General features: G+C 41.8%; 3 protein-coding genes across 3 annotated transcripts in view; 2 read left to right on the forward strand and 1 right to left on the reverse strand.

Moving 5' to 3' along the window:
• Nucleotides 1–1,786: 1,786 nt before the first annotated feature.
• ankfy1 (ankyrin repeat and FYVE domain containing 1) lies at nt 1,787–16,968 on the forward strand. The gene is made up of 25 exons (XM_029447979.1): nt 1,787–1,886; nt 4,357–4,564; nt 5,389–5,507; nt 5,972–6,107; nt 6,263–6,386; nt 6,960–7,109; nt 7,265–7,430; nt 7,664–7,868; nt 7,966–8,034; nt 8,681–8,883; nt 8,977–9,074; nt 9,361–9,562; nt 9,714–9,812; nt 9,931–10,084; nt 11,277–11,445; nt 11,690–11,808; nt 12,103–12,259; nt 12,394–12,594; nt 12,688–12,864; nt 12,981–13,128; nt 14,272–14,362; nt 14,566–14,690; nt 14,798–14,944; nt 15,062–15,152; nt 15,277–16,968. Exons 1-25 carry the CDS (start codon nt 1,877–1,879, stop codon nt 15,410–15,412), a joined length of 3,504 nt encoding a protein of 1,167 aa, XP_029303839.1. The 5' UTR covers nt 1,787–1,876; the 3' UTR covers nt 15,413–16,968.
• cyb5d2 (cytochrome b5 domain containing 2) lies at nt 15,624–18,485 on the reverse strand. The gene is made up of 4 exons (XM_029447980.1): nt 18,125–18,485; nt 17,738–17,878; nt 17,407–17,593; nt 15,624–17,237 (listed from the first exon to the last, which is right to left on the reverse strand). Exons 1-4 carry the CDS (start codon nt 18,381–18,383, stop codon nt 17,063–17,065), a joined length of 762 nt encoding a protein of 253 aa, XP_029303840.1. The 5' UTR covers nt 18,384–18,485; the 3' UTR covers nt 15,624–17,062.
• Nucleotides 18,486–18,682: 197 nt separating this feature from the next.
• zzef1 (zinc finger, ZZ-type with EF hand domain 1) overlaps nt 18,683–20,656 on the forward strand; it is a 39,858-nt gene continuing 37,884 nt past the window's right edge. Inside the window, exons 1-4 of the mRNA XM_029447778.1 lie at nt 18,683–19,102; nt 19,815–19,959; nt 20,098–20,292; nt 20,430–20,613. Coding sequence (XP_029303638.1) covers nt 18,683–19,102; nt 19,815–19,959; nt 20,098–20,292; nt 20,430–20,613 — 944 coding nt within the window. The remainder of the gene's footprint in view (nt 19,103–19,814; nt 19,960–20,097; nt 20,293–20,429; nt 20,614–20,656) is intronic.

The raw sequence follows: 20,656 nt of genomic DNA on the forward strand, positions 1-20,656 counted from the left end.
CTTGTGTATTTAATTCAGGGGTACAACATTAGTCACATATTGCTGATGACAAAGACAACGGAAACTTTTCATGTACACAAAGAGTTATTACCTGGTTTATTTCTCAGTATTTCAAACTAAATCCTTACTAAATATTGCAAGTATTTAGATAAAAGAATACAAAAACAGTACATGAGTTTAAACTTTACCAGCATCTGTTTTCTCACCAAGGTATTTTTTTATCTTTTTATCGGAGCTACTGTAACATTGCAGGTTATAGGTAGTGATGTTACGTGCTGTGCCGAGGTTTCGGAGCATGTGTCGAGTAATCCAGGAAGTTTTCGGTGAAGCATGCATCGAGGCTATCGCTTTTGAAAAAAAAGAAGTCATTGATGACATCCAAAGCCTCGCTGCCGATCGATACCACGTGGGTGGTTCAGATCGGTTAAACCACTGCAACTTACCAGTATTACAACACTAATTTTACCCCTGCAGACATTTATATGACAATAATGGCAGTATTATTATATTATAATACAATTATTGCTCAAATAATTGATTGACACATTGGATACATTACTCATGAGACAATTAGTTTTATTATACAGGTATGTTATACAATCTTAATATAATTACTAGAAAATAGTTACTATATTGATATACATTTTTTCATTGTTATCACAGTTATCCCCAAGCCTTTACGGGCACAAAATACAGTATATCAAAGATCACATGGTTGAGAGACCATATGTACCTGTTTTACATTTATTGTCCACTTGATGGAACAGTAGAGCAAATGAAGCTTCGGCCCATGAGTGAACCAATTGGATGGAAAGCTTCAATACTTCATGAAGCTTCATCTCACCATCACTAGTTATAGGTGTGTAAACAGTTTTGCTTGTCCAATCTTACCTCTCCACAAGTACTTGACTGTCAACTAGGAAAGTCTTAGAATTTGAATTGCGTCACAAACTGAATCCCATAATTTTATGTTTTTTATTAACTATCTGCTCAAGTAAATTGCATTTAGTGCTCCAGAGTGCAAAGTAAGCTTCAACCATGATACAGGTAAAACAGGACTGTCTGAACGTGAGACAACAAATCACAGTCAATCATACAGTACTTTAGTATACTAAATGTATCTTGATGTGGGAGACAGGATCAGAATCTCAATGAAAGTTTGATAAGCAGCTTCAGTTTTTATCCGTATAATTTAGAAATTAGTACAACATATCTACTAAATCATTATAGATCTTGTGACACAAAATGTACAGCACAGTACCCCTTCCATTTGATTTATTTGCAGGAATTGGGCATGTTCCACAGACTATGATTATACCCAATTCAGGAGATTGATTTTTACAGTAAACCTATACATACTCCAGTATTTCATAATAGGAGTGTCTGAGAAATATGATTTTCCTCTGACCATAAATGAGTCAGTCTTTGCATTTATTGTTGTAGTATTATGTATATCGAGACATGATTTTAACTCAGTGTTCTTTGTGTACCTCTCTTACTGTAGAAATATGCCTGGCACATTAGTAGACTTTTCATTTAGATGTAGGAGTTTAGCAGGAGCTCCTGAAGGCAACGTACGTTTGACCACCATTCACCAATTTGGACAGTACGGTACTACTTGGGGTCAAGAAATCAAATTAACAACTTTTACACTATAATATAGAAAATCATCGTCACATTGACAACTAAACCACGTGTTTAAAATTAACAATTTATTAATATAATATTCCGTGAAAGAAGAATAGTAATGGTGATGTGATAAACTACCAATCAACGTGTTTCGGGAAGCACTTGAACGCAGCACCACTGCCTACTATCTGGCTCTTCGTCATATCGCGATAGAGACCTATCAGCCACGGAGCTAACGCTGAGCAACATGGCGGAAGGTATGAGATTGGTTTTTTGACTATTTAGTACACTCCCTGTTTTCATCGTATGCTGGTTGAACTGTTGGCCCGAATCAACTGGTGTCTTGGCAGTTAAATAAACCGTGCATTGTCTGTTGTTAAAAATATGAAGCATTGCGACACTTGTTTTGTCACACTCAGCTTGCCAGTGAGCCAGCTCTGTCGTTAGCCTCTCGTTGGTGGTGCTAGCTGAATTTTATAGCTACGAGTTAGCCGAACCGGACAAGAGATGTTGGTGGGTTTGACTGCGGAGAATAATTATTGTTTAGGCAGATTGCTGGTTTGCTACGTAAGAAAAAAGCCGTATGTTAACTTACATAATTTCAGGTATTATTGGTATTACGGTTTAATTAAATGTCAACGTCACGGATCGCATCAAACGATCTACACTATCTAGCTAACGTCATAATTTCAGTAACGTTAACAGTCAAAGCTCCTTTAACTGTCGGTGTCCTGTTCAAGAACATACGTGAATAAACAAATAAAAAAATATAATGTTAGTTTGATATCAGTTCTGTGAAATGGATAGTACATTCACGGGACAGGAGACTAAAAACATGACAGGATAGTTGTCACTCCCTGTAACGCGTTACCTGCACCACCTGGCAGAAGTGGCCAAGGGCACCACCTATATTTGGCTTAGACATAAGGGGATGTCTTCCGTGTGTTCCTCTTTAAGGAAGTCTACTTACCAACTTGAATCCAGATAACTTTCACTCCGATCTGTGCAGTGTCAGGGTTGTGTGTGGAGCTTCCCCATTGATACTGAGCAGAAAGCATATCTGTTTGGGCATGTTTAATAATAATAATAATAATAATAATAATAATAATAATAATAATAATAATAATGAGCCTTCGTTTGAATAGAAAAGTTAAATTAAAAAAATATTTTTTAAATGTTTAAATTACCCCATGCAATGCCTGAATGATGTTGTCAGTGGCCTAGTTTGATAGTATTCTCATTGTGTTTTGTGTTTACCAACAGTAAATGCTTTGGCTTATTGCTTTACACAGTCTGGAAGAGACTAGATCATGTGAACAAGTCCTGACATAATGGAGTACATTTCAAGTTTATGGTGCATTGTTTTTAAATGTTGGAGGATTTCTTGTTCTTGTTTGTAAATACATTGGCGATGCCAGCTAAATCCTGCAAAAGGAAGGTGTATTTTAGTATATAGTATAAGAATGCGTCCACTGGCTGGTCAGTTGGCCCTAAGCTGCAGCTCCTCCATACCGCCCTTCCTGTGTTGAGCTGATCAGGTGGTTTTCAGAAGCACCCCCTCCTGTTCCTCATGACCAGTAGCTGTGCCAGTAACGGTTTACAAGGGAGGACAAAGTAACGTGCCGTCTCAGCATTCTTTCCTCACTAAAACTTTACTGGTTTAAAGGAAGGAAATGGGACCCCGTGAAACTCTGGAATAAAGCTGATACAGAAAATAGTGTTGTAACACACATTTCTGTAGAAAGTGTATTTCATTTAGAGCAGGAAGGGAGGCAAACATGCGGCCCACGGGCCAAAACCGGCCCGCCAGAGGGTCCAATCCGGCCCGCAGGATGACTTTGCAAAGAGTAAAAATGAGTTGTTTTGATTATAAAGTAAAATACTGTTCCAGATACCTGTGACGAAATGTGTTGTGCCTTTGTAGATACACTGTGATCTGTAAGTTGTAACACACATGTGTAAATGATAAACTAATACTATTGAAATTGCACCTTTTTTTCTTAAGAAATTTCAGGTTGTTCATAATGTTTAGTAAAAAGATAGTTCATTAAATGTGAACATTTTCAGAATGAACTTGTACTTTTTTGCACTAAAACGAAGGGAACATGTGAAGATGTCGTTATTTATAGGTTATTATGCTCTGATTTTACTGGTCCGGTCCACTTGAGATCAAATTGTGCTGCATGTGGCCCCTGAACTAAAATGAGTTTGACACCCCTGATTTAGAGGAAGAGGGAAAGGTTTATCCAAGAAAAAATACACTATTTAGATTTTGCCATAGTTGTTTTTTTTAAGATCAATATTTGGGAATTTGCATCTTGAATGCTGAAAAAAAAAAAAAAAAGTTCTTTCTGTGAAACTACAGTGACATGGGAAAGTGTCACAAGAAACAGGCCAGTATTATGAAAAGTAAAAATGGATCAAGTCCGAAAACTCAAACCCTTAGTACTGTAGGTGCAAATGCAGTTCACAACCTTCATGATATCTTTCTTCCCTGTCATATTGTCACTGCGACAAATAAAAAGTTTAAAATAAATCACAAACACTAGCTACTGTATATTGGAATAATTGGACTTTGGAACACCCTTTCTTTTACTTTCAGGGGAAAGGTGCTTCAAAAGGTCCACTTTTAACCTGTGTTCAGAAATACTTCTTTCTAACCTACTTTTTGTATCCCCACATCTTGTTTTGTCCTTTGTCTGTCTCCAAAACCTTGATGTGGGACAGAGGAGGTGGCCAAGCTGCAGAAGCACCTGGCCCTGCTCAGGCAGGAGTATGTGAAGATGCAGCAGAAGCTGGCCGACACAGAGAGGCGCTGTGCTCTGCTTACTGCTCAAGCCCCTGGCCAGGGCTCCTCCTGCCCTACAGCTGCAGACACCTTCATTAGTCGTCTGCTGGACATTGTGGCCAACCTCTTTCAGCAGGAACAGTACAGGTAAGGAGGATGATGGTTGAAAGTGATGGCTTTGAGATTTTGGTTATTCAGCATTCCTGCAAATGTTATTATGTAGTTATGTGTCTACAATCAGCCTACTCTGATCTTGTCACATAACACAAACTTGTGACTGTGTTTTATTGATTTTTTTCAAGTTTTTATGATAGTGAGAAGTGCAAATTGTGAAAGGGGAGAGAGAGAGAGAAGGGAAATGAAATACAGCAAATGGCCACAGGTCGGACTCGAACCAGTGGCCGCTGTGGCAAGGACTCAGCCTTTATATATGGGTCGCCTGTGCTACCAGGTGAGAATACTGGGACGCCGTGACTGTGTTTTTAAAGGAACACTTCACCTACAAAATGATCAATTCCTCACCCCTTGTTAACTTGAGTTCTTGAAGAAAACTTTTTTTTTCTCTCATGCCTTCACAGTGAAGAATCCAAAAACTTAGAAAAGTCTTTATGAATCAAAGTAAACGAGAGGCCGTGTTTAAAAAAACAAACAAAGCAAAACATGTGTTTACTAACTCTCACAGTGCATAACTCGTGCAGTACAAACACACATGCACATGCATTTTCACTAAATGCATTTTCACTAAAACTATTTAAAACACTTGGGCTTTGTCTGGACGAGTAGCGTGTCTGCACAAGCGAGACACTGTTTGAGAGTGGGGTTTTTTTAAACAACTAATTTGTTAAAAAATGTTAGACTTGAAAGTGCAGATATTATTTCTTTTTGTTTGAGAGTTAGAGCATTATTGGAGACCTAGAATATTTGTGATTTATATACCTGGTTTCTCAGAGATGAATGTGTTGGTTTTGCAGTGATCTGAAAGTGAAAGTAGCAGGGGAGAATCTCAGTGCGCATAAGTTTGTGTTGGCTGCTCGCAGTGATGTCTGGAGTCTGGCCAACCTGGCCTCCACCCCTGAACTGGACCTATCTGGTGAGTAGCTTAAATCATAAAGAAAATCCACTTGTGACCTAGTGACACCTGTCAGTCAACATGCTTATGGGTAGACGATGACAGAATGTTTATTTTGGAGCGGATCATGCAGACTGTCAAAGTCCAGTATTGGACTCAGTTTTGCTCTGGGTTGGTTTTAGCCCTGTTGCCTATTTCACAGTAAACTAATTGGTTGGCTTTGAATACAAATAAATGTGTACTTCTAAACAGATGTATTCAAAATAAAGGAATAAATAATGTTATTAAAATAATAAAAAAAGTGTATTATTTTTGTGATGTGTTTGCAGAAACATATATATATATATATATATATATATATATATATATATATATATATATATATATATATATATATATATACATTTCTCCTCTCACAATATTACAGTAGGTTAGCAATTGATCACTGTATAAATTCCTGACTTGGTGAAATAATGGATTTCCAGATTGCAAACCTGAGGTTGCCATGGCAATGCTGCGCTGGGCATACACGGATGAATTGGAGCTCACTGACGATGATGCCTTTCTTATTGAGTTGATGAAGCTGGCCAACCGCTTCCAGCTTCATCTGCTCAGAGAGAGGTCAGCACCAATCGTATATATACTGACTTCTCATTTGCAGGCTACAATTACACTTTAATTGTTGCTAGTAGCAGCATTACTGTTGCATAACATTTTATAGAGGAACGTATGTGGCTTAACGGCCCAGAAATACATTTGTTTCTCTGCTGGGACAGGTGTGAAAAAGGCGTGATGTCCTCGGTGAATGTCAGGAACTGCATTCGCTTCTACCAAACAGCTGAGGAGCTAAATGCCACCACCCTGATGAACTACTGTGGGGAGATCATAGCCAGTCACTGGGTGAGTAGTTCAGGCACGGTTTGTACATGGCCAATTTAGGGGGTGTTCGTGCGCATGTGTTGGCATATGTGTGTGGGATGGATGATTGTTTTTTTCAGTCGTGTGCTGAAAAGAGATATTGGCACTGAAAATGCGTTACCAAACCATGTTGGTTTGCTCTCTGCTATAAGATGTCTGGATTATGTGGTCATCCACACATTTCACTGCCACTTCTGAATCACTTTGAGCCTGCTGTGTTTCCCTCTGGTTTAATCTCTTCATGTTTACTGCTTTTTGACGGATCAGGGTTATGAGGCATCTCATCATTTACGATACAATAAATCCAGAGACAGCGCAGCTCGGCAGTTGTCAAGGTTATCTTTATGACGTTGGTGTAGACAATTGCTGTTAACTGTCCCCTCTTCTGACACCTCAGTCTCAAGCTCTGATAACTGCTTTTCACGGAAGCAAGGATTAAGCTTAAGAGTCGGTTAACATTATTTTTAGGTCGGGTGACGCTTGTTGAGGTTCTCCATTGTGGGTCGGTTCTGATGTTTGACACTTTGTTGTGTTTCATTGCTTGTGTTTTATTAGGATGATCTGAGGAAAGAAGATTTCAGCACCATGAGCGCCCAACTACTGTACAAGATGATCAAATCTAAAACAGAGTATCCTCTCCACAAAGCCATCAAAGTTGAGCGAGAAGATGTGGTCTTTCTCTATCTCATTGAGATGGACTCACAGGTCAGCTCCATGCAGATAACCTTCATTACCTGCTCACTAACTAGCTGTTTTTGTTGTTTATTACAGTGTAACCAGCATGATAGAATAAAGGTTTCGCAATATGCTGTATACAGGTTTTATGTTTTGTATTTCAACTCGTTATCTCCTGTTTTCAGCTGCCTGGCAAGCTGAATGAACTGGATAACAACGGTGACCTGGCACTTGACCTGGCCCTCGCTTGTAAATTGGAAAGTATTGCCACCACTCTGGTTAACAACAAAGCAGATGTGGACATGGTGGACCAGAGTGGCTGGAGCCTCCTGCATAAAGCCATCCAAAGAGGTGTGTGGGAGTTATTAATACACTTTTTGTGTCTTTGATGTCCAAAATAAATTTCTTGGCGGAGCTGCCAAGGTGTTCACTCAAAAACATACTACATGATACCTTACTAATGAACCCATTCAATAACCTATTTGAAGGCTTTTTCTTGTACAGACCTGGTTACTGTGTGAACAATAGATTTAGAGGTTTAGAGGTTTCTTCATTATTGTTGATCGTTCTTCCTTTTCTTCCAGGTGACGAATTTGCCTCAATCTTCCTGATTCGCCACTCGGCTCAGGTGAATGCCGCCACAGTGGGGGCGGTGGAAACCCCACTTCACCTGGTCTGTTCTTTCAGCCCCAAGAAACACTCTGCGGAAGTGATGAGCGGCATGGCACGGATCGCAGAGGCTCTGCTCAAGACTGGAGCCAACCCCAACATGCAGAACAGCAAGGGCAGGTAGGCCACTGGACTCTGAACTTCGTTGGATTGCAAAGGTGGCCAACTACTGTGCAAAGTACTATGGTGCTTCAGCTTTGTCTCTTGTTGTTTTTAGAACTCCGTTGCATGAAGCTGTGGCATCGGGGAATGAGCCGGTGTTCAACCAGCTACTACAGTTCAAACAGTGAGTTACATTCTGCGTCAAATGGAATGAGTGGGTTTGTTTCTAACAGCTCGCTTGGTGTTCAATTAGTTAATCTCATGAGACCACCATAGCTATACTTGACTAAATTGGATATTATATGATTCCTGTTTATTTTATATGTCATGCGGATAAATAAGAAGAACATTTAAATGTATATATGACCGTTTATAAATTTAGAACATTATACTTAAAAAGATTGTCATAAACACAACCCTGTTTGAAAGCACCAATATTTAAAGGGAAAGTTCACCCCAAAATCTAAATGACATGTCCCCTCTTACCTGTAGTGCTATTTATCAATCTAGATTGTTTTGGTGCGAGTTGTGTGAGTGTTGGTGGTATCGTCCATAGAGAGGTCTGTCTTCTCTAATGTAACGGAACTACATTGCACTCGACTTGTGGTGCTCAAAGTTAGTCTAGTTCCATAATATTGGAACGAAGGCAGACCGATATCTCCAACACTCGGCAGTTCACTTCAAAACAATTAGATTGGTTAATGGCACAACAGGTGAGTATATATATTTTTGATTTTGGAATGAACTGTTCCTTTAAGATCATGTGACCCTGGTCATTTAACTAAAAATAATCCTGCGTGTAACCTTGTGTAATCTTCCCATCTCGTTAGGCTTGACCTGGAATTGAAGGACCATGAGGGCAGCACAGCTCTGTGGCTGGCCCTGCAGTATATCACCGTGTCTTCAGACCCCTCAGTTAACCCATTTGAAGATGATGCACCAGTAGTTAACGGCACTTCGTTTGACGAGAATAGCTCTGCAGCCCAGCTTATCCAGAGAGGAAGCAATCCGGATGCACCTGACACTACCACAGGTGCTGTTTCATAACCTCCCTCCAGTCGTTTCTTGAATAAAATGGTGATTTTAATGCCTCGTTGTATTTCCCTTTTTGTTTTATCTCTTGTAGAAAACTGTCTAATGCAGAGAGCAGCCAGGGCAGGCAATGAGGCAGCTGCACTTTTCCTTGCCACTCATGGAGCAAAGGTCAACAATGTCAACAAATTGGTGCGTATGTACATAAGGCCACATCACAGACTATTACATAGTTATCTGTGCAGGCGGTATATTTCTGTCATTATACAATACAGACGTAAACTCGGATATAACATTTTCTAGAATGATTAGAAAATTACAAATGCAGCTTTGTCGTCGTCACTCCCCCCCCCCCCCCCCCCCCCCCTCTCCCGTTTTATTCATGGAAAAGAGAAATACATTATTACATCCTAAGATCTAGTAGAAATGTTTATGTGGCACTAATAAAGATATTATTAATCCTTTTACCTTCTTTCAGGGTGAGAGCCCGCTTCATACCGCGTGCCGCTGTGGCCTGGCGAGCCTGACGGCAGAGCTGCTCCAGCAAGGGGCCAACCCCAACCTGCAGACCCAGAAGGCTCTGTCTGACGACACCGTTGGTGTAGCCATGCAAACCCCCCTCCACATGGCCATAGCTAACAACCACCCAGATGTGGTGTCTGTCATCCTCGAGCAAAAAGGTCAGCATGTATACATTTGAAAGCTTGTAACTAAGCTGCAAACTTGGCAGTGATTTCTGCTTTACCTCACTACACTCATTATGTTATCAATAATGTCCTTAAACATCCTGAAATGGATCCACTTATCTCTCCCTTGATGGTTCTATTGCAGCAAATGCACTTCATGCCACCAACAACCTCCAGATCATTCCAGACTTCAGCCTCAAAGACTCCATGGACCAGACGGTACTGGGCTTGGCCCTTTGGACAGGTACACATCACTTAATGCAGTCGATCAAAAATAATCTTTTTGAAGTGCATAACCTTGTCGCAAGACTGCATTGTTATCTGAGTATGTGATGTATAACTGTACAATCTGTCCCTGTCAGGCATGCACAACATAGCCGCTCAACTGCTGGGCTCAGGGGCTTCTATCAACGACACTATGTCCAATGGACAAACCCTGCTTCACATGGCCATCCACAGACAGGACAGCAAGAGTGCCCTCTTCCTTCTTGAGCATCAGGCAGACATCAATGTTAGGTAACGCCTGTGTTACATTGCAGTTATAAAGCATTTGTGCAGACTGTTGTCTTAAATTATTGTTTTGAGCATTTTAAGCCTTTTATTAGTTAATTTTTAATGAGTACAGTAAATGATGATTAGGAAATGAATAGGGAGAAAGATGGAGATGACATGCAATTAAGGCCGCTGGCCAGACGTGAACTAGTGTGCCCCTATCTTCTGCTATTCTTCTGGAATTTCAACCAGATTCAGCAACACGTCATAAGTAATGTGCAGTGGTAAGATATGGCCTAAGATGAAACTCAAAATGCAGAAGTTATGGAGGAAAAAATGTATTCAGGATTGTGTGGCAGGAACAGGCCCCTTTTTTTTTTAATTACACCATCAGCAGAGACAAATTAGTTTCAGGCATTATTTAAGCACTCTGCCGGTATCCAATTAGAAAGTTTAAAAACAAATGTGGTTCTCAATACAGAATTCAGAGCAAATCTGTGATTGAGTGATTGCTTCAACATGGCGACGTCTGAGCCGGCGGCGAGCTGCTAACCGTGCGAAAACAGTGCTGACAGCTAATGCTGTTAACCTGCGGGGGAATCGGAGGGTGGCCGTTCATTTCCGAGACTGTGTCGGGACGGTGTTATCAGCTGTAACCGCCTTATGAGCTCATTGCAGAGTGGCGGCCGTTAGCTGGTTCAGTGGGGCGCACAAATAAGGGACTCGCATGAACTTACACGCACACACTGACTGGCTGAAAGAATGAAAAAAGGTTTATAACGTTTAAAAGTTTACAAAAATATTTGTGTTTACAGAATAGTTTTTTTTAAATATAACATTTTGAAATTCAAAAAAATGTATTGATCACACAAGCCGATGAAGCCTGGTTGGATAAGGATTCCAAAGCGGAAAAGAAAGCTAGAGGCGGCAATTGTAAGCCGTACGCAAGGGTAAAAGCACTTTAGTCTTGTCAGAGGATCCTCTGCACCTCTTCAGGGTTGAAGTCAAATATGGTCTGAAAAATCTTTTGAGAAGTTCTGGAAAATAATTTTGAAATGGAAAATATGTAGTAACCCTGGTGTGAGCAACTTTATTCTCTGCTCAGGTAGAGATTACTCCACTATATCTTTACATAGCAAATAGTTGTTTGCTGCTATATTAGTGCTCTGAATGTATCTTTTTTTGTATCTTATGTCTATAATTTCTACATTACCAGGACCCAGGAGGGACAAACAGCACTACAGTTGGCTATCAGTAACCAGCTGCCACTGGTGGTGGATGCCATTTGCACAAGAGGAGGTGATATGTCTGTAGTGGATGACAAAGGAGACCCGCCGTTGTGGCTGGCTCTGGAGAATGGCCTGGAAGATATTGCATCCACGCTGGTGAGACAAATGCATACACAGGCAATTTAGAGATGATGGAACCGTCTTAGTTCCTCTTTGGAACACTGCCAGTTATTAACTGCTACACAACTTTATTCAAGATGAATTGAAACTGAAAAATGAAATGATACCTTTAATGAGCCGTGGGTGTGGGTGTGGGTGTAGATATATCTTATAGATTACTGCTTGGGAAATAATAATATTGTCTTGCATTTTGACTGTTTTGAGTCTTTTCTCCACCTAGGTCCGCCATGGCTGTGATGCGACTTCTTGGAGCACAGGACCCTCTGGCTGCAAGCAGAACCTCCTGCACAGAGCTGTCGATGAGAATAACGAGGTCTCTGCTTGCTTCCTCATCCGCAGGTCTGCCAACCTCCTTACCATTAGGGTTTGGGAATGCACATATTTGCCTATACTGTGATTTATTTTTCTGCCATACAGGCAATTATTGTGCTGAGAACATTTCAGTTTTTAATAAAGTTTGCCATTTAAAAAAAGCTTAGACATTTTTTTAATCAATCTGAAAGAGCATCCTCTGCACCCAGAGTGATAAAGTCAAATATGGTCTGAAAAATCTATTTCAGACCTGTTTTGTTTTTAAACTTGTTATTGAGATGGATGTAGCTAACTTACTGTCTGCCTCATGTGTGTGTATAGTGGTTGTGACGTGAACAGCACTAGACAGCCAGGCCCTAACGGGGAAGGAGATGAAGAAGCCAGAGATGGACAAACGCCCCTCCACCTGGCAAGCAGCTGGGGATTGGAGGAGGTGGTGCAGTGCCTTCTAGAGTTTGGAGCGAATGTTAATGCACAGGTCAGTCGTGTCACAGCAGCGGGTCCATTTGTCTTCTACATTTTTCCTGCCACAGCTAATGAAAGATTACCAAGTGAGCTGTAAACATACTCTTTTTCCAAGCGTTTAATCTGATGTCTGTCTATTTCTGTCAGGATGCAGAGGGCAGGGCTCCAATCCATGCTGCCATTAGCAACCAGCACAACGTCATTATACAGCTCCTCATTTCACATCCAGACATTCGTCTCAACATTCGCGACCGTCAAGGAATGACCCCCTTCGCTTGTGCCATGACGCACAAGAACAACAAGGCAGCAGAGGCTATTCTGAAGAGGGAGCCAGGTGCTGCTGAGCAGGTAGCACCAGTTTGTCTGACTGTAGCGCTTACAAAGATTATATACAGCTACAGTAGTATTCTCTCCTAACCTCAAAATTCTGTTTCTGTCCAGGTGGACAACAAGGGACGTAATTTTCTCCACGTGGCCGTGCAAAATTCAGACATCGAAAGTGTCCTGTTCCTCATCAGCGTCCAAGCTAATGTCAACTCCAGGGTTCAGGATGCAGCCAAACTCACCCCTCTCCACCTGGCTGTCCAGGCTGGCTCTGAGATCATCGTCCGCAACCTGGTAGAAGCCTAACAATTTCTCGCTCCTCTGCATTTGACTGTTCATTGCAATTTAAGTGTTGTTGAAAGAGCGGTTCAGTTGATATTGTTTTGAGTTTTGCATTTCTCTGCTTCCAGCTGCTTGCCGGAGCCAAAGTAAATGAGCTCACCAAACACAGACAGACAGCACTACATTTGGCTGCCCAGCAGGACCTGGCAACTATTTGTTCTGTGTTGATAGAGAATGGAGTAGACTTTGCTGCTGAGGATGAGAATGGCAATAACGGTACCTTACCTTCTTTATCGTTATGCTTCTGTTTCTTTGTAAACTGCGATGCTTCTATTCAACAAATGGCCCTCAAATGGACAAATCTAAACAATACATTTAGATCTATTGTCTCCGAGGGTTATTTGTTTTCTGTATCTCCCACCAGATGGAAGTGATGTGAAATGTTGGTTTAGCAGTTTCATTTGATATTGTGAGTGGCGTGTGATGGCTCTGAGGTGTTTGTTTTTGTTGGAGATGGTTAAGAAGCAGGAGGAACAGTACAGGGTTGAATTATGCTTTTTTTCTCAAGCAACAACAGGAGATGGAGGACAACAGATAATCAATAGTCAGATTACCAATCAATTCAGGGGCCATGCTGCTTCAATCTCTCATTCAGCCCTATCGATTCTGAGAAACTAAGCGGTGGAGTTATCAGTCCTTTGCCAATCAGTGTGTTGCCTTCCAATGACCAATATTCAGATTTGCCATAAGCGGTGCAGAATGTGTCTTTTAACAATTTCAGATTAAGGATGGTCATTTATTAATGTATGTTGAGGAACTGAACATTAGGTCTGGACCCTAAAATTCGACTGTTGGTTCGTTGGGTAGGTACTCGATTTCTCTCGATGGTGAGGAACTGTACATTCTTTATGTCTAGGGAAATTGACCACATTAAAAGAAACCCCCGTTCCTGAAGAGTTTGCCTACGTTTGACCACCCAGACAACAGCTGTCAAATTCTGATGCAGGGACTTGACAAGGGACCGGTAGCACCGCAGTAATATTAACTGCCAGAGGCTCCTTTCTGTGTGGGTCTTGCATTTTAGTTGACACCAAAGCTGTATTGATATCCAGATTATTTTACTCGAATGCTCCTCAAGATAAAGGATAAATCCAGTTTTCTTTACACAAGATGGTACGAGTTTCTCATGGTAGAAATTACAGTCAAGAGTTGTCCCTACGTGGCCAGTCTGGGTTTGTCTGTAGATCTTGCATTCTTCAAAGGAGTCATTGCTTTCAGGTGGTTTAAAAATTCCAGGGGGAGTTACTCTATTCTCTGTTGTTGTGCAGCTGATTATTCATTGTTATTCCACCTCCCCAATATACCACAATCCTTGTGAATAATATTGTATTATTTTGTCCGTCCTTGTTGTCTCCCCAGCTCTGCATCTGGCTGTGATGCAGGGCCGCCTTAACAATGTCAGAAGCCTTCTCACAGAGTCCAACATTGACGCGGAGGCCTTCAATCTCAGGTACACTGGCGTTCTCTCGCAGTAAACAATGAGATCAAACTTTTAGGTCATTGCAGCAGCAACATTAACACCATCGGGCAGAAAGAAACAGAAATATATAATATTAACAAAATAGAAAGTGTGAGCTTTTTAAGCATAACGTATAACTTTCTGTAGACTATAATGTCAACTTCTCTACTTTTGATCTTATGACGTCTGCTTAGGGGTCAGTCACCAATGCACGTACTAGGCCATTATGGGAAAGAGAACGCTGCTGCCATTTTTGAGTTGTTCCTGGAGTGTATGACTGAATACCCTCTGGACAAACCAGACAATGAAGGGAACACAGGTACTGGAGCTTGCTTAATTATTTATATTGTTCACTGTATACATATAGCATAGTAATACGAGTGGTCCACGTGTGATAGAATGACTGTGACCTGTATTTTATTGCAGTTCTGCTCCTGGCCTACATGAAAGGAAATGCAAACCTGTGCCGTGCCATTGTGAGGGCTGGGGCTCGACTGGGAGTCAATAACAATCAGGGCATCAACATTTTCAACTACCAGGTTGCAACCAAACAGTTGCTCTTCCGCCTTCTAGGTACATTTTCCCACTTCATCTATTAGGCAACACTGTATTTTAAAACGACGGCCCCACAGTAAGTGATATGCTCTGATACAATGTATTTGTGATGAATCTATTAATTAATTTGTTTAGATATGCTGTCCAAAGAGCCCCCTTGGTGTGATGGGTCCAACTGCTATGAATGTGTTGCCAAGTTTGGTGTTACAACACGGAAACATCACTGGTTAGTGGAATGGCTGTTTAAAAATATATACATAATTCTAATATTTCTTTCATTAATTCCACTAGTTGTTTTCATTTTGTGTTAAACTGTATGGTTAATCCTGTGTCTTCTCCTTTCACTTCAGCCGCCACTGTGGGCGCCTGTTGTGCCACAAGTGCTCTATAAAGGAGATCCCCATCATCAAGTTTGACTTGAACAAGCCGGTGAGGGTGTGTGACATCTGCTTCGATGTACTAACTCTGGGTGGGGTAACGTCGTAATGCAGTGGCCTGGATATCCTCCACCCTCTGACGCTGGCCATGCCGGGCCCAATTTGGCACAGTTATTCAGGCACACCAGGAGAAGGGACTTCAGTAGCAGGACATACTAACAAGAGACTCCCGGACAGTTATGGACCATCACCTTTATACTATTCCAGTCTATGAAAAAATTATTAATGTTCTGGAGGGACGTTTCATATAGAAAGTGAAGCATTGTCATTTTGTTTATTTTGATCAAAGTATCTTAAAGTGGATATAAGCAGCTCTCCATCTCGATGTTGGATGGACTCAGTTTGTTAATCGGTTTCCCGAGCCCAATGATGTTTGTAATGATTAGCTCTTATTATCACAAGCCCAACATTTCATTTCAATGATGAACATTTAAATCAAATCACTTTTTGGGGATTTTTCCTGTTCTCTGTTGGGATATTCCACCATCAGCAGCCTTTTATGCTATGTGACCTGCCCAAAGACAAACATTCAATGCTTCAAAATGAATACCTTGATGTATGAGAGAGCGGAGTCTGCTGCCCACCAAGAACAAAGTACAATTGTAAATCCTGACCTTGATCACTAAATCTCCAAGGACTGAACTGTGAGCATGTTCTCTGTAATCTTTCATATTTCACTCTTCTGTTACCCCTATTCTGTATTGACTGGATAAAGTGGGATGGATGAGAAGGATTTAAAGATAAAGCAACTCGACTTTTTTTTAATGAGCATAATTTCCAAAAGAGATCTAATCGAGTTGGATCCAGTTCTATTCAGAAATATAACGTTGAATTACTTTACTGTTTGTGGTGAAAGATGGCACAACTGGACAAGGATGAAATTCCTCATGAAATGGGTGTTTCTTTTCTCCACGATTGCTACATAGTCTATCATGTATTAAGCCACATTAAATAGAATGCTTATTTTTTAACATGGCAAGTTGTGAAAATGTGAGCTTAACATATTAATGTGGTCCCCAAAACAAAATTCTCTCAACAATCCTCCTTAGTTACAGAAATGCCTATTATGCCTATGCATGTCATTTAATTTGTAGCCTTTGCGTCATAATGCTAAATCATATTTCAAAATCATTCACCAAATAATTACATTCCATTTTTTATCTGCCATAAGGTCCTCGTAGAAAGTTGTGATCATAGTCCCCACAATGTTGCCTCAAGTCAAGTTGTCTTGACCGTCACATTTAACCCTCTTGATTTCTAAGCCTAACGGGTGCACTTTATTAAGATCACATGACATTTCCGATCATTGGGGAGAATGTGGAGCAGAGGGATGTGGCCAAGTAGTGGGGCCTCTAAGTATTGTTAAATTGTACAGATAAATGTGTGATATTTTTGACCACTACAACTGTTTTGTACTTAAATGCAGTTTGTGCTTGTCATTGTGACAAACCTAAATCTTGCCTCTGTTAATCTTTTATGCACATTGTTTAATCTTTTATGCACATTATATTGTATCTGTATGCTCAGATATCTAGCCTGTCTCTTCCTTGTGTATCCTTTTAGAGAAAGGGAGGACAACTTTACATAAAGGTCATCAAAAACCAATGCATTGACTTCTCTTCTTCATTCTTAAAGTCTGAGTATTGTGCTGCTAAAAGGCAGGCAGTGAATAGGTCCATTTACTGGGCTGGTCCAGAGACTAGAATTCTTCCACAGAGCATGATTCAGCATGTGGTGGGCAGCTGTCATATTTCTGCAGGTTGGGGTCTTCTTCTGCTGCAGATAGGTCTTCAACACAGACGCAACGAACACCAGTAGAGCCTGGAGAGAAGAGCTTCCGCGGGACTCCCGTCCAGCCTCTATCCACTCCACCGCTGGAGGAAAAACAAACAAATCAGTCGTGAAAATCCTGACACATACCAATAAAATGCCCGCTACTGTAAGACATGCTCTATTCCAGTAATGTATGCGGTTAATCACAACATCGCAGTGTATGCACTGTAGGCTAGTTAATATTTGATTAGGCCAGAACTATTTCCACACCTCTTAGTGGAGCACCAGACTCTTCCTCCCCTGGCAGCGCTCCACTCTGAGTTGCAGGCTGGCAAGCGTCCTTTCTCAGCCTCAGACTGGGCCTTGATTCGCTGGCCCTCTGCTAGTGATGCTTCTACCTGCAGGAGGGCTTCTGTGTGCTGCCCAGTCTCGCTATAGAACCGGCCTATTAACAGACCTGAAATTAAACATGGAGGAATGACATTGGTTGGTGTTTTACTGAAGATGATGTCCATGGATGTCCTTAATTCAGCAGTTGCTAAAACAATTCACATCAGACAAGCAATTGCAATTTAAAAACATTGGGGCAAACATCACATACCTACACTTTGGTACTCCCTCTGATAGAAGGCCAGCCAGTCATAAAGGGCGATCAGCTGCAGTGGGGACAGACTGGACACATCATCCCTCAGGCCAATCTCTGTGAAGTCCCCAGTGATGAAGGCCAGTGAGGCATCTTTTCCTGAAAAATGCACACACATATAGGACATTACTGTATAGGCTATAGATTACTGATGTACTGTAGCTGTGTATGTGACATTAGACTGGAATTTAAGATCCTAATTTAGGTTTGTTGAGGGTTTGGGGTTATAATCAGCATCAGGTAACCAGTGTCCTACATTTAAACATTAAAATATATCTCTGTGGTTGTGAGCTCAGGTGTTAAAATCAACATAATATGGGCACTGTAGAAGAAGCGGAGAATCACCTGCCATAAAGTGATAAGCACCACCAGGTCCATAGTGCTTTTGTCCCTTGTGTACATCAAAAACGTGCCCCAGTATGGCCAGGTAAAGGCCCTTGCTGCCTTCCCCCCCGTCGTAAAGTGATAATTCACGGCTGCTCAGGAGCTGCACAGGGGGCCCCTGGTTTGATCCATATCCAAATGTTACGGACCACTCGCGAGGAATGAACAAAACTGCCAGGGCTAAAAACGCGACCAATACATAGCCGAGCATGCTTTTCATTCAAACGTGTTGGTATATCATCCATTTACATCACATCACATCTCTTCTAATTGTAGAATGGTGACATATTCACCCATGACAACAACACAGGTGCTTCCGTAAAAAGAGAACGCCACAGCGCATGCGCTAACTGAACGCAAAAGGACGTTTTGGGCACGTTGACGTCAATGCGGTAGTAGTGAACGGCAGAGCTCTAGCTGTAGGTTAGAGAGGTCTGTGTACAGACCGGTACAACCGTTTCAAAACTGACACCCAGTGAGAGAGAGATTTTCGGGGAGCCCTAGGTCGGTGTAACTAACATGGGGAACGCAGAGAGCGGCTGCGGTGGAGGCAGCGGCGACGAGGAAGACATAGAAACGGAGAGCCCCGGCTTCGCGGAAGACAGTCCGGCCTCTGCGGCCACCGCCGTCGGTGTCGGAGGCGGTGGCGGCGGTGGCTCCGGTTCTGGGAGAAGCGGAAGGGGGACGAATAACCCGCCCGTGCCCACCGGTGGACCACCTAGCCCCGGGATACTCTTGGAGCAAGTGAAACTGAGAGAAGCGGCGGCTCGCATTAGCGACTCCGGTGTCGCCATTCAGGAGTCTGTTCTGGCCGGGAACGAGGGTGTCCTGGTGCGGTGGCTGGAGGACCGGTTAAACCGAGGAGAAGAGTCCGTCAATGTGGAACAATTTTGTGAGATGTTGGAGAGCAGAGATGCCCCGAGAGATGAATGTGAAGAGGTATATAATGTTAGGTGCAGAGAGGCAAACGTGCCTCTCACATGCCATGTGAAATGTCATTAACTGTCATGTTGTTATTGTCCCAGGTGCAAGCATACCATAATTGTCATGGCCGTTTGTGATGAGTGATAAGTACATATGATAGCGTACTGAGGGCATGATATCCTGTACTCTGTTTAGTTATCTTCAGGGTGTGCAATAAGTCAGACAAATTATCTTTCCTGATGTCACCTTTGCTTGTCAGGTTTATTGTCACTGGGTTTTGAGCTTTGGCCTCTTGTAGCCAAATACCCACTGCTTTGTCTGCTGGCTGACATCTGTTGTTGAACCAAAGGTTGCAGATGAATGGGTTGACTAATGAATGTGTACTTTAGTCTGCATTTGGCTTTGTGTGCTACACATGGAATGCCACTGCTATACTTTATACACTATAGGCTCAATTGGCTAAAAAAAAACACACACCCTGTGAGCATTTAGACTTAGAGCTTTTCTGTCAAAAGATGACTTGTTAAACAGATATAAAATCTGTATAACATGATAACAAGCAGTCAAGGTAGAGCATAGTGTGTGTCCTGTGAATGAAGGACACCAATTGTTGGCCAATTTCAGCTTTAAGTTGTATCCACATGGTTTGTGATGGTGCGCAGGAATGGGAGTGATTATGTTCAGATATAAAGTGTTACAATGTGTGCTGTGTTTGTCCCTGTCTCAGGCCTTTGGACAGTTTGATGCAGAGGGGGATGGGGTGGTGGATGTAGAGAGCATGCTGATTGCCTTGAAGAACTCCAATGGAGCTAATCTAAAGGGAGAGCTGAGTCATGTAATAAGACAGCTACAGGCGTGCTCCCTAACTCCAGGTATGAGATGTGATTTGTTTACCAGGATTGTTCATCCTGCCTTCAACCTTATATGAATAGGTATTGTTCACATTTGGCAGATGAGTTAACCCTGAATATCTTTCCACACCCTTTGTCTTGTTATTTTTTTCCCCACAGGTTTTGTTGACATATTCTCCAAGACCAAAGACCGGTTAGGGGCACATGCCTCTAAGATCCTTAAGTTCTTACACAGGAATCGTATTCCCAGCAGTGCCATCCCCTTCCCTATTTTAGAGGGCTACAACAGTATCTGCACCATGAGGTCCAGTGTGGTTCAGGACTTCTTGGAATTCCTCTTGCAGAAGGAGAAAGGTGAACTTCAGATGAATAAAGTAGCTGGAATAAGGGCTTTTAACTGAATAACACTAAATACATATTTAGAATTGTATCGGTCTCCCACCGCTGCACATCTTTACAGAGCCGTCCTAATCTGTATTTGTGTCTTTCAGATTTAGATATCCAGTACAGAGCAGAGCTGGACCGTGATCCGGAGGTGGATAAAGTGAAAGTGGTCACACAGTGCTACAGCACAATAGAAGCGTCATCCAATGTTGCAGACATTTACAAGATGACAAATGGGGAAACTGCATCTTTCTGGCAGTCGGACGGCAGTGCACGCTCACATTGGATAAGGCAAGGGCATCTGCTCTGTAAAATGTGACTCGAGGCATTGCAG

This window comes from Cottoperca gobio, chromosome 14, assembly GCF_900634415.1.
Source record: "Cottoperca gobio chromosome 14, fCotGob3.1, whole genome shotgun sequence".
Classification (NCBI taxonomy): domain Eukaryota; kingdom Metazoa; phylum Chordata; class Actinopteri; order Perciformes; family Bovichtidae; genus Cottoperca; species Cottoperca gobio.

Excerpts from the sequence above, each read along its gene's own strand:
- ankfy1 (XM_029447979.1), top strand. Across the intron at positions 8,035-8,680 it reads CAGCTACTACAGTTCAAACA|GCTTGACCTGGAATTGAAGG; the intron begins GTGAGTTACATT and ends CCATCTCGTTAG. Across the intron at positions 11,809-12,102 it reads GCTTGCTTCCTCATCCGCAG|TGGTTGTGACGTGAACAGCA; the intron begins GTCTGCCAACCT and ends GTGTGTGTATAG.
- cyb5d2 (XM_029447980.1), bottom strand. The coding sequence starts at position 18,383 with ATGAAAAGCATGCTCGGCTATGTATTGGTCGCGTTTTTAGCCCTGGCA. Across the intron at positions 17,879-18,124 it reads TGCTTATCACTTTATGGCAG|GAAAAGATGCCTCACTGGCC; the intron begins GTGATTCTCCGC and ends TGCATTTTTCAG. Across the intron at positions 17,594-17,737 it reads GAGGGAGTACCAAAGTGTAG|GTCTGTTAATAGGCCGGTTC; the intron begins GTATGTGATGTT and ends GTTTAATTTCAG.